This window comes from Scyliorhinus torazame, chromosome X (assembly GCF_047496885.1).
Source record: "Scyliorhinus torazame isolate Kashiwa2021f chromosome X, sScyTor2.1, whole genome shotgun sequence".
NCBI lineage: Eukaryota > Metazoa > Chordata > Chondrichthyes > Carcharhiniformes > Scyliorhinidae > Scyliorhinus > Scyliorhinus torazame.
In genome coordinates this window covers 38,834,959-38,847,207 of record NC_092738.1, presented here as the reverse complement: position 1 = coordinate 38,847,207, position 12,249 = coordinate 38,834,959, and the positions used below count along the sequence as shown (strand labels likewise).

At 61.2% G+C, this 12,249-nt stretch overlaps 1 protein-coding gene across 1 annotated transcript in view; it reads left to right on the top strand.

The window, feature by feature from the left end:
• Positions 1-12,249, top strand: part of LOC140405336 (integrin alpha-5-like) — a 207,417-nt gene that overhangs the window by 117,507 nt on the left and 77,661 nt on the right. Inside the window, 4 exon segments of the mRNA XM_072493627.1 lie at positions 5,498-5,615; positions 7,064-7,098; positions 7,100-7,126; positions 8,884-8,929. Of these exon segments, the coding sequence (XP_072349728.1) occupies positions 5,498-5,615; positions 7,064-7,098; positions 7,100-7,126; positions 8,884-8,929 (226 nt within the window).

Below are 12,249 nucleotides of genomic sequence, written 5' to 3'. Positions count from 1 at the left end.
TGCTGGGAAGTTAAACAGTAGTTTCACACAGGCAAGAATCTGCAGGCTGTTTCCTGAAGGATCTCTCTCTCAAAGTAGTTTCTGCAAGACATCTCTACACAGCACGTATTTGTGTTCGTTCACTATATTTAAAAGTAGGTTTTGACCTGTGATGGGTTTTGCTTGATTGGAGATAAAGAGATAGATGTTAGGAGTTAAAGAGGTTCATTTTATTGTTAAGCATAGTTTAACTGGTAATTGTAAACTATATTTCTGTGCTTTTAAAGGTAGTTTAATATTGTGTCAATAATGAAGTTTGTTTTAAAATGCGTGGAGTCTCTCCTGGAGCCAAATATCCTTTCCTCACAGTTTTACCAATTCAATAAAATATTGGGGTGTCTGTCTGGTTTCCTAGCAACGTTGTGGTCTGGTCTGGGAGCGTAATAGTTCCTCTCTGGTCAGCTGAGGAGCATGCAGGCCAAATGTTGTCCCGACAACCAGACTCAGCTGAGGTCAGTTAACACTCAGTCAGTCGAAGATCGCCAATCGTCCCGCATTGTCCTCTGCCTCCAGGATGCTGCTGGGAATCAAAGACCCGAGGAGAAAAAAGCTTAAGGCGGAGCTTTGAAAAAGGACGCAGGATTTGAAAACTGTTCTTGCGCATCCAGTGGTTAGGATCTGGAATGCGCTGCCTGAGAGTGTGGCGGAGGCAGAGTCACACAGCGAGTGGGTAGGGTCTGGGATGTGCGGCCTGAGAGTGTGGCGGAGGCAGAGTCACACAGCGAGTGGGTAGGGTCTGGGATGTGCAGCCTGAGAGTGTGGGGGAGGCAGAGTCACACAGCGAGTGGGTAGGGTCTGGGATGTGCAGCCTGAGAGTGTGGCGGAGGCAGAGTCACACAGCGAGTGGGTAGGGTCTGGGATGTGCAGCCTGAGAGTGTGGCGGAGGCAGAGTCACACAGCGAGTGGGTAGGGTCTGGGATGTGCGGCCTGAGAGTGTGGCGGAGGCAGAGTCACACAGCGAGTGGGTAGGGTCTGGGATGTGCAGCCTGAGAGTGTGGCGGAGGCAGAGTCACACAGCGAGTGGGTAGGGTCTGGGATGTGCGGCCTGAGAGTGTGGCGGAGGCAGAGTCACACAGCGAGTAGGTAGGGTTTGGGATGTGCGGCCTGAGAGTGTGGGGGAGGCAGAGTGACGCAGCGAGTGGGTAGGGTCTGGGATGTGCAGCCTGAGAGTGTGGCGGAGGCAGAGTCACACAGCGAGTGGGTAGGGTCTGGGATGTGCGGCCTGAGAGTGTGGCGGAGGCAGAGTCACACAGCGAGTGGGTAGGGTCTGGGATGTGCGGCCTGAGAGTGTGGCGGAGGCAGAGTCACACAGCGAGTGGGTAGGGTCTGGGATGTGCGGCCTGAGAGTGTGGCGGAGGCAGTCACACAGCGAGTGGGTAGGGTCTGGGATGTGCGGCCTGAGAGTGTGGCGGAGGCAGAGTCACACAGCGAGTGGGTAGGTCTGGGATGTGCAGCCTGAGAGTGTGGCGGAGGCAGAGTCACACAGCGAGTGGGTAGGGTCTGGGATGTGCAGCCTGAGAGTGTGGCGGAGGCAGAGTCACACAGCGAGTGGGTAGGGTCTGGGATGTGCAGCCTGAGAGTGTGGCGGAGGCAGAGTCACACAGCGAGTGTGTAGTGTCTGGGATGTGCGGCCTGAGAGTGTGGCGGAGGCAGTCACACAGCGAGTGGGTAGGGTCTGGGATGTGCAGCCTGAGAGTGTGGCGGAGGCAGAGTCACACAGCGAGTGTGTAGTGTCTGGGATGTGCGGCCTGAGAGTGTGGCGGAGGCAGTCACACAGCGAGTGGGTAGGGTCTGGGATGTGCGGCCTGAGAGTGTGGCGGAGGCAGAGTCACACAGCGAGTGGGTAGGGTCTGGGATGTGCAGCCTGAGAGTGTGGCGGAGGCAGGGTCACACAGCGAGTGGGTAGGGTCTGGGATGTGCGGCCTGAGAGTGTGGGGGAGGCAGAGTCACACAGCGAGTGGGTAGGGTCTGGGATGTGCGGCCTGAGAGTGTGGGGGAGGCAGAGTCACACAGCGAGTGGGTAGGGTCTGGGATGTGCAGCCTGAGAGTGTGGCGGAGGCAGGGTCACACAGCGAGTGGGTAGGGTCTGGGATGTGCAGCCTGAGGGTGTGGCGGAGGCAGAGTCACACAGCGAGTGGCTAGGGTCTGGGATGTGCAGCCTGAGAGTGTGGCGGAGGCAGAGTCACACAGCGAGTGGGTAGGGTCTGGGATGTGCGGCCTGAGAGTGTGGCGGAGGCAGAGTCACACAGCGAGTGGGTAGGGTCTGGGATGTGCAGCCTGAGAGTGTGGCGGAGGCAGGGTCACACAGCGAGTGGGTAGGGTCTGGGATGTGCGGCCTGAGAGTGTGGGGGAGGCAGAGTCACACAGCGAGTGTGTAGTGTCTGGGATGTGCGGCCTGAGAGTGTGGCGGAGGCAGTCACACAGCGAGTGGGTAGGGTCTGGGATGTGCAGCCTGAGAGTGTGGCGGAGGTAGGGTCACACAGCGAGTGGGTAGGGTCTGGGATGTGCGGCCTGAGAGTGTGGCGGAGGCAGAGTGACACAGCGAGTGGGTAGGGTCTGGGATGTGCGGCCTGAGAGTGTGGCGGAGGCAGAGTCACACAGCGAGTGGGTAGGGTCTGGGATGTGCGGCCTGAGAGTGTGGCGGAGGCAGAGTGACACAGCGAGTGGGTAGGGTCTGGGATGTGCGGCCTGAGAGTGTGGCGGAGGCAGAGTCACACAGCGAGTGGGTAGGGTCTGGGATGTGCAGCCTGAGGCTGTGGCGGAGGCAGAGTGACACAGCGAGTGGGTAGGGTCTGGGATGTGCAGCCTGAGAGTGTGGGGGAGGCAGAGTCACACAGCGAGTGGGTAGGGTCTGGGATGTGCGGCCTGAGAGTGTGGCGGAGGCAGAGTCACACAGCGAGTGGGTAGGGTCTGGGATGTGCGGCCTGAGAGTGTGGCGGAGGCAGAGTCACACAGCGAGTGGGTAGGTCTGGGATGTGCAGCCTGAGAGTGTGGCGGAGGCAGAGTCACACAGCGAGTGGGTAGGGTCTGGGATGTGCGGCCTGAGAGTGTGGCGGAGGCAGGGTCACACAGCGAGTGGGTAGGGTCTGGGACGTGCAGCCTGAGAGTGTGGCGGAGGCAGGGTCACACAGCGAGTGGGTAGGGTCTGGGATGTGCAGCCTGAGAGTGTGGCGGAGGCAGGGTCACACAGCGAGTGGGTAGGGTCTGGGATGTGCGGCCTGAGAGTGTGGCGGAGGTAGGGTCACACAGCGAGTGGGTAGGGTCTGGGATGTGCGGCCTGACAGTGTGGCGGAGGTAGGGTCACACAGCGAGTGGGTAGGGTCTGGGATGTGCGGCCTGAGAGTGTGGGGGAGGTAGGTTCACACAGCGAGTGGGTAGGTCTGGGACGTGCAGCCTGAGAGTGTGGCGGAGGTAGGGTCACACAGCGAGTGGGTAGGTCTGGGATGTGCAGCCTGAGAGTGTGGCGGAGGCAGAGTCACACAGCGAGTGGGTAGGGTCTGGGATGTGCGGCCTGAGAGTGTGGCGGAGGCAGAGTCACACAGCGAGTGGGTAGGGTCTGGCATGTGCGGCCTGAGAGTGTGGCGGAGGCAGAGTCAATCGAGGAATTCAAAAGGGAGTGCATCATTATCTGGAAAGGAAAAATGTGCTGGGCTATGGGGAGAAGGCTGGGGAGTGACACAAGGTGAATTGCTAGTTCACAAGGCCAGGGTCCCAGGTTTGATTCCCCGCTGGGTCACGGTCTGTGCGGAGTCTGCTCGTTCTCCCCGTGTCTGCGTGGGTTTCCTCCGGGTGCTCCGGTTTCGTCCCACAGTCCAAAGCTGTGCAGGTTAGGTGGATTGGCCATGCTAAATTGTCCCTTCATGTCCAAAGATGTACAGGTTAGGTGGATTGGCCATGATAAATTGTCCCTTAGTGTCCAAAGATGTGCAGGTTAGGTGGATTGGCCGTGCTAAATTGTCCCTTTGTGTCCAAAGATGTGCAGGTTAGGTGGATTGACCATGATAAATTGTCCCTTAGTGTCCAAAGATGTGCAGGTTAGGTGGATTGGCCATGTTAAATTGTGCATTAGTGTCCAAAGATGTACAGGTTAGGTGGATTGGCCATGCTAAATTGTCCCTTAGTGTCCAAAGATGTGCAGGTTAAGTGGATTGGCCGTGCTAAATTGTCCCTTCGTGTCCAAAGATGTGCAGGTTAGGTGGATTGACCATGATAAATTGTCCCTTAGTGTCCAAAGATGTGCAGGTTAGGTGGATTGGCCATGTTAAATTGTGCATTAGTGTCCAGGGATGTACAGGTTAGGTGGATTGGTCATGTTAAATTGCCCCTTAGTGTCCAAAGATGTGCAGGTTAGGTGGATTGGCCATGATAAATTGTCCCTTCGTGTCCAAAGATGTGCAGGTTAGGTGGATTGGCCGTGTTAAATTGTCCCTTAGTGTCCAAAGATGTGCAGGTTAGGTGGATTGGCCATGTTAAATTGTCCCTTAGTGTCCAAAGATGTGCAGGTTAGGTGGATTGGCCATGTTAAATTGTCCCTTAGTGTCCAAAGATGTGCAGGTTAGGTGGATTGGCCATGTTAAATTGTCCCTTAGTGTCCAAAGATGTGCAGGTTAGGTGGATTGGCCATGTTAAATTGTCCCTTAGTGTCCAAAGATGTGCAGGTTAGGTGGATTGGCCATGCTAAATTGTCCCTTAGTGTCCAAAGATGTACAGGTTAGGTGGATTGGCCGTGTTAAATTGTCCCTTAGTGTCCAAAGATGTACAGGTTAGGTGGATTGGCCATGCTAAATTGTCCCTTCGTGTCCAAAGATGTACAGGTTAGGTGGATTGGCCATGCTAAATTGTCCCTTAGTGTCCAAAGATGTACAGGTTAGGTGGATTGGCCATGCTAAATTGTCCCTTAGTGTTCAAAGATGTGCAGGTTAGGTGGGATTACGGGGATAGGGTGGGTAGTGGGCCTAGGCTCTTTCAGAGGGTCGATGCAGTCTCGCTGGGTCGAATGGCCTCCTTCTGCACTGTAGGGATTGTATGATTCTATTTTATGATCAGCTTTGTTCGTTGAAAACATCTTGATGTTTGGGGAAAAGGTAGGAGGCAGCACATCATGTGAGGGAAGCTACAGGAATACATTTAATCAAAGAACAAAGAAAAGTACAGCACAGGAACAGGCCCTTCGGCCCTCCAAGCCCGTGCCGACCATGCTGCCCGACTAAACTACAATCTTCTACACTTCCTGGGTCCGTATACCTCTATTCCCATCCTATTCATGTATTTGTCAAGATGCCCCTTAAACGTCACTATCGTCCCTGGTTCTGGCTTAGATACTCCGCTGCCTAATGGGAGAATCACGCCCAGTATGTGTCCTTGACTGCCTTCTCCACCTGTGTTGCCACTTTTAGTGACCTGTGAACCTGGTTGTGAGTGGTTCCTGTTTGACCTCCCTGGACCTTTTTGTTTCCAGGCCTGTGCCCCTCGCTACAAGTGGAAAGGCAGTGAACACCTGCGCGAGCTGGTGGGGACCTGCTACCTGTCTCTGCGAAACTTCAGCGTCGTTTTGGAGTATGCACCGTGTCGGACAAGTAAGTGTTGCCTTGTGTCTGTATCCTTCTGATGCCAGTCTTGGGAATGCCCACACTGGCCCCAATAAACTGAGAAAGGCTCTTTGACACTCGCGTGTTGCTGGTATCTGAATTGCCCCTCGCGCCTTCTGGAGGTAATTCGACCCCTGACCTCCCCCCAGTGGTTCGCTCATCTGACAAATTCTTGGGAGTTCGGGATGGTTTAAATTGTTCACAATGTCCTGACCTTGCACCTGTGTTGACTCGCTGAATGGGGATCGATGTTCCCCCTCTCCCTGTTGACGGGCTGGTCAGGGGCAAATGGAATTTAATCTGGATAAGTGTGAGGTGATGCCCTTGGGCAGGACAAACAGGGCAAGGGAATACAGGATAAACGGCAGGACCCTGGGAAGCACCGAGGATCAGAGGGAGCTTGGTGTGCATGTACACCCGTCCCTTAAGGTAGCAGAGCAGGTGGATACAGTGGTTCAGAAGGCCTGTGGTAAACTTGCCTTTATTAGCCGAGGCGGAGAGTTTAAGAGCAGGGAGGTTATGCTGGAACTGTATAAAACGTTGGTTAGGCCACAGCGAGAGGATTGTGAGCAGTTCTGGAATCCACATTACAGGAGGGATGTGGTAGCCACTGGACAGGGTGCAGAGGAGATTTACCAGGATGTTGTCCGGGCTGGAGAGTTTCCGTTATGAAGAGAGATTGGATAGACTGGGATTGTTTTCCTTGGAGCAGAGGAGACTGAGGGGGGGGGGACAGGACAGGATTGAGATGTATAAAATTACGAGGGGCACAGATAGAGTAAACAGGAAGAAACTTTTCCCCTTGGTGGGGGGGATCAATGGCCAGGGGCAGAGATTTAAGGTGAGGGGGCAGGAGGTTTAGAGGGGATGTGAGGAAAAGCCTTTTCCCCCAGAGTGGGGTGGGAGTCTGGAACTCGCTTGCCTGAAAGGGGGGTGGAGGCAGAGCCCCTCAGAACATTCAAGAAGCATTTCGATGTGCGCTTGTGATGTCAAGGCAGACACGGCTCTGGGCCCAGTGCTGGGAATGGATTAGAGTGGATAGGTGAGCGGATTTGACCCACGCAGATGCGATGGGCGGAAGGGCCTTTTCTGTGATGCATGGCTCTCTGACTATCATCATTGAATGGAGGGTGGGCGCAAAATTCTTTGGGGTGACAACTATTCCCAGCATGCACCTCAACCGTCAGCCCCATGAGCAGCATTAGTTCAGTTTTCTCTCCCCTATTCTCATCCACAAACCTCCTCCCCCTCCCCCCACCCACCCACCGCCACACACCTTCAATGGCTTCGATTTGAAACTCTGACCAAAATGGATCCTCGTTATTTAGCAGCTGCCAGATTTTCTCCCCTGGGCCTGGCCTGGGATTTTAGCAGTGAGGTGACTGTCATTGTGTTAGTTACTGACACCTAGTCATGATGCTCTTGATGTTTGACAGAGTGGCACTCACCGTTAGGTCATGGGTACTGCCAGGGGCGGGTTCAGCGCTGACCTAACAGAGGTAAGAGTCTCAACATTTTCTGTCTTCTCACTTTCAATTGCGCTGTTGCTCGTTACGCCCCCCCCCCCCCCCCGGCGAGGACCCACCGAAGATGGTTCTACAACTCAATTGCCCTTGAGTCCCGCCCAGAAATTGCCTGTCCCGCCGACATAAATCAAAGCTGGTATTTACCGGCGGGACCAGGCGGCGGTGGGGCGGGCTCCGGGGTCCTGGGGGGGGGGCACGGGGGCGATCTGTCCCCCGGGGGGGTGCCCCCACGGTGGCCTGGCCCGCGATCGGGGGGCCCACTGATCCGCGGGCGGGCCTGTGCCGTGGGGGGCACTCTTTCCCTTCCGCCTCCGCCACGGTCTCCACCATGGCGGAGGTGGAAGAGACTCTCCCCACTGCGCATGCGCGGGAAACTGTCGGCGCCCGCTGACGCTCACCGCGCATGCGCCGCATTCCGCGCCAGCTGGCGGGGCAACAAACGCCATTTCCACCAGCTGGCGGGGCGGAAATCCTCCTCCGGGCGCCGACCTAGCCCCTCAATGTTGGGACTCGGCCCCCCAAAGATGTGGAGCATTCCGCACCTTTGGGGGCGGCGCGATGCCCGTACGATTGGCGCCGTTTTTTGGCGCCAGTCGGCGGGACATCGCGCCGTTGGGGGAGAATTTCGCCAAGATCTGAGACATTATGGGCTGGATTCTTGGGACTATGTCCCCACGCTGTCGTAAAAAACTGGCCTTTTCTGGCGTGAAGCGGGTTAGCAGTCCAACCAGCGTAAAACTAACAGCGATTGCTGCAGATATGGGCTCCGCACTTGCCAATTGGCCCACCCTCGACCAGGGCAGCCATGGACTGAGTCTGCAGCTGCCACACTAGTGTCCTGCCTGGCAGGACCATGTTAGATCCACGCCCGTCGGGAATTCGGCCGGTCCCGGGGCGGAGCGGGCCCCCAGCAATGGCCGCAGGGAGGCGATACGCGGAACCGTGGAAACCGGCGCTGGGGTGCGCAAAATCCAAACCTTTTGTGTCGTGAGCCAGGGTTAAGATAAAAGAATCTGTGCGCTCTCGTCCCACCTGTGGTGAATCAATGAGCCACACGGGGCAGATGATGCCAGCTTCCACCGCTGCTCAGAGATGGATTCGCAGATCGTGCCCCAAGGGTGAGGTGAGATGCCAGGACCGATTATGGATTTCAGTGAGGGCGGAGAAACTGTCTGCCAATTTCCCAGCAGACTGAGTGTTCGCCCTCCCTTACCTCCTTGGCCTGTACCGCCGCAGTGGCCAACTGTAGGCTGACCAGCTTGGAGCGACTGCCACGTCTCGCATGTGGGACGACACTTCACCCCATCCATGCCAGTTGGGGCTGACCAGGGGCATGGGCAAGCTGATACTCTCAGACATGGCGTTAATCTGTTGTGTGCCTGACTAGAATTTCTCCCCTGTTAACACAAGCGGGCATTCCACTGGGCAGCCTGCCTCGGAATGGAAGGAGCCAAATTAGTGTTTTACTGGATCGAGGGGGTGAGTTCATGGGAGGAGGTGGGCTGGGAGGACGGGGTGGGGTGCCGGTGACTGCATTTTGGGCAAGGGAGTGAGTTTGGAGGAGGACTTTGAAGGGGCCTCTGGTGTCTCGGATCCCTCAGTCGCTGTTGGCTGCAATGAGAGGACAATATGCTTTGGACTCTTGGTGGGTTGCTGATCTGAGCTGCCCATTTCTGTTTGTGTATGTGTGGGCATGTCGGGATAATGCCAGCTCTCTTGTGCCCTTGCAGAGTGGCCGAGTGGTGATTGGAGGACCTGGCAGCTTCTTCTGGCAAGGTAAGATATTGCAGCAGCAGAGCAGTCCGGCGGGGGGGGGGGGTCGCTCCCTCTCTCTCTGGGAGGGGGGGGGTCGCTCCCTCTCTCTCTGGGAGGGGGGGGGTCGCTCCCTCTCTCTCTGGGAGGCAGGGGGGGGTCGCTCCCTCTCTCTCTGGGAGGTGGGGGGGGGGTCGCTCCCTCTCTCTCTGGGAGGTGGGGGGGGGGGGTCGCTCCCTCTCTCTCTGGGAGGTGGGGGGCGGGGGGGGGTCGCTCCCTCTCTCTCTGGGAGGTGGGGGGGGGGGTCGCTCCCTCTCTCTCTGGGAGGTGGGGGGCGGGGGGGGTCGCTCCCTCTCTCTCTGGGAGGTGGGGGGGGGGGTCGCTCCCTCTCTCTCTGGGAGGTGGGGCGGGGGGGGGATCGCTCCCTCTCTCTCTGGGAGGTGGGGGGTGTCGCTCCCTCTCTCTCTGGGAGGCGGGGGGGGGGGTCGGTCCCTCTCTCTCTGGGGAGGCGGGGGGGGGGTCGCTCCCTCTCTCTCTGGGAGGTGGGGGGGGGTCGCTCCCTCTCTCTCTGGGAGGGGGGGGGTCGCCTCCCTCTCTCTCTGGGAGGTGGGGGGGGGGGGGGGGTCGCTCCCTCTCTCTCTGGGAGGTGGGGCGGGGTCGCTCCCTCTCTGGGAGGGCGGGGGGGGGGGGGGTCGGTCCCTCTCTCTCTGGGAGGTGGGGGGGGGGGGGGGTCGCTCCCTTCTCTGGGAGGTGGGGGGGCGGGGGGGGTTCGTTCCCTCTCTCTCTGGGGAGTGGGGGGCGGGGGGGGGGGTCGCTCCCTCTCTCTCGGGAGGTGGGGGGGGGTCGCTCCCTCTCTCTCTGGGAGGGGGGGGGGTGGGGGGGGGGGCGGGGGGGGGGTCGCTCCTCTCTCTCTGGGAGGTGGGGGCGGGGGGGGCTCGCTCCCTCTCTCTCTGGGAGGGTGGGGGGGGGGGTTGCTCCCTCTCTCTCTGGGAGGTGGGGGTGGGCGGGGGGGGGGTCGCTCCCTCTCTCTCTGGGAGGTGGGGGCGGGTGGGGGGGGGGGTCGCTCGCCTCTCTCTCCTGGGAGGGGGGGGGGGTGGGGTCGCTCCCTCTCTCTCTGGGAGGTGGGGGCGGGGGGGGGGGGTCGCTCCCTCTCTCTCTGGGAGGTGGGGGGGCGGGGGGGGGGTCGCTCCCTCTCTCTCTGGAGGTGGCTCTCTCTCTGGGAGGTGGGGGCGGGGGGGGGGGTCGCTCCCTCTCTCTCTGGGAGGGGGGGGTCGCTCCCTCTCTCTCTGGGAGGTGGGGGGCGGGGGGGGGGGGGTCGCTCCCTCTCTCTCTGGGAGGCGGGGGGGTGGTCGCTCCCTCTCTCTCTGGGAGGTGGGGGTGGGTCACTCCCTCTCTCTCTGGGAGGTGGGGGGGGGGGATGTGTGAGGGGTAGGCTGAGGCGGCTGAGCTGGTGCTGTGCGGGGGGCGGGGGGGGGGGTCGCTCCCTCTCTCTCTGGGAGGGGGGGGGTCGCTCCCTCTCTCTCTGGGAGGTGGGGGCGGGGGGGGGGGGTCGCTCCCTCTCTCTCTGGGAGGCGGGGGGGGGGTCGCTCCCTCCCTCTCTGGGAGGTGGGGGGGGGTCGCTCCCTCTCTCTCTGGGGAGGTGGGGGGGGGATGTGTGAGGGGTAGGCTGAGGCGGTTGAGCTGGTGCTGTGCGGGGGGGGCGGGGGGGGTCGCTCCCTCTCTCTCTGGGAGGAGGGGGGGGGGGTCGCTCCCTCTCTGGGAGGGGGGGGGCGGGGGGGGGTCGCTCCCTCTCTCTCTGGGAGGTGGGGGGGGGTTGCTCCCTCTCTCTCTGGGAGGGGGGGGGGGCGGGGGGGGTCGCTCCCTCTCTCTCTGGGAGGTGGGGGGGGGGTCGCTCCCTCTCTCTCTGGGAGGTGGGGGGGGGTTGCTCCCTCTCTCTCTGGGAGGTGGGGGGGGGGTTGCTCCCTCTCTCTCTGGGAGGTGGGGGGGGGGTCGCTCCCTCTCTCTCTGGGAGGTGGGGGGTGGGGGGTCGCTCCCTCTCTCTCTGGGAGGTGGGGGCGGGGGGGGGGGTCGCTCCCTCTCTCTCTGGGAGGTGGGGGGCGGGGGGGGTCGCTCCCTCTCTCTCTGGGGGGGGGGGGTCGCTCCCTCTCTCTCTGGGAGGTGGGGGGCTGGAGGGGGGTAGCTCCCTCTCTCTCTGGGAGGTGGGGGTGGTCGCTCCCTCTCTCTCTGGGGGGGGGGGGGGTCGCTCCCTCTCTCTCTGGGGGGGGGGGGGGTCGCTCCCTCTCTCTCTGGGAGGTGGTGGGGGGGGTCGCTCCCTCTCTCTCTGGGAGGTGGGGGGGCGGGGGGGGGGTAGCTCCCTCTCTCTCTGGGAGGTGGGGGGGGGTCGCTCCCTCTCTCTCTGGGGGGGGGGGTCGCTCCCTCTCTCTCTGGGAGGTGTGGGGGGGGGGGTCGCTCCCTCTCTCTCTGGGAGGTGGGGGGGGGGGGTCGCTCCCTCTCTCTCTGGGAGGTGGAGGGGGGGGGTCGCTCCCTCTCTCTCTGGGAGGTGGGGGGGTGTCGCTCCCTCTCTCTCTGGGAGGGGGGGGGGTCGCTCCCTCTCTCTCTGGGAGGTGGGGGGGGGGGGGGTCGCTCCCTCTCTCTCTGGGAGGTGTGGGGGGGGGGGGGGTCGCTCCCTCTCTCTCTGGGAGGTGTGGGGGGGGGGGTCGCTCCCTCTCTCTCTGGGAGGTGGGGGGGGGTCGCTCCCTCTCTCTCTGGGAGGTGGGGGGGGGGGTCGCTCCCTCTCTCTCTGGGAGGTGTGGGGGGGGGGGTCGCTCCCTCTTTCTCTGGGAGGTGGGGGGGGGGTCGCTCCCTCTCTCTCTGGGAGGTGTGGGGGGGGGGGTCGCTCCCTCTCTCTCTGGGAGGTGGGGGGGGTCGCTCCCTCTCTCTCTGGGAGGTGGGGGGGGGGGTCGCTCCCTCTCTCTCTGGGGGGGGGGGGGTCGCTCCCTCTCTCTCTGGGAGGTGTGGGGGGGGGGGTCGCTCCCTCTCTCCCTGGGAGGTGGGGGGGGGTCGCTCCCTCTCTCTCTGGGAGGTGGGGGGGGGGTCGCTCCCTCTCTCTCTGGGGGGGGGGGGTCGCTCCCTCTCTCTCTGGGGGGGGGGGGGTCGCTCCCTCTCTCTCTGGGAGGTGGGGGGGGGGTCGCTCACTCTCTCTCTGGGAGGTTGGGGGGGTCGCTCCCTCTCTCTCAGGGAGGTGGGGGGGGGGTCGCTCCCTCTCTCTCTGGGAGGTGGGGGCGGGGGGGGGGGTCGCTCCCTCTCTCTCTGGGGGGGGGGGTCGCTCCCTCTCTCTCTGGGAGGGTGGGGGGGGTCGCTCCCTC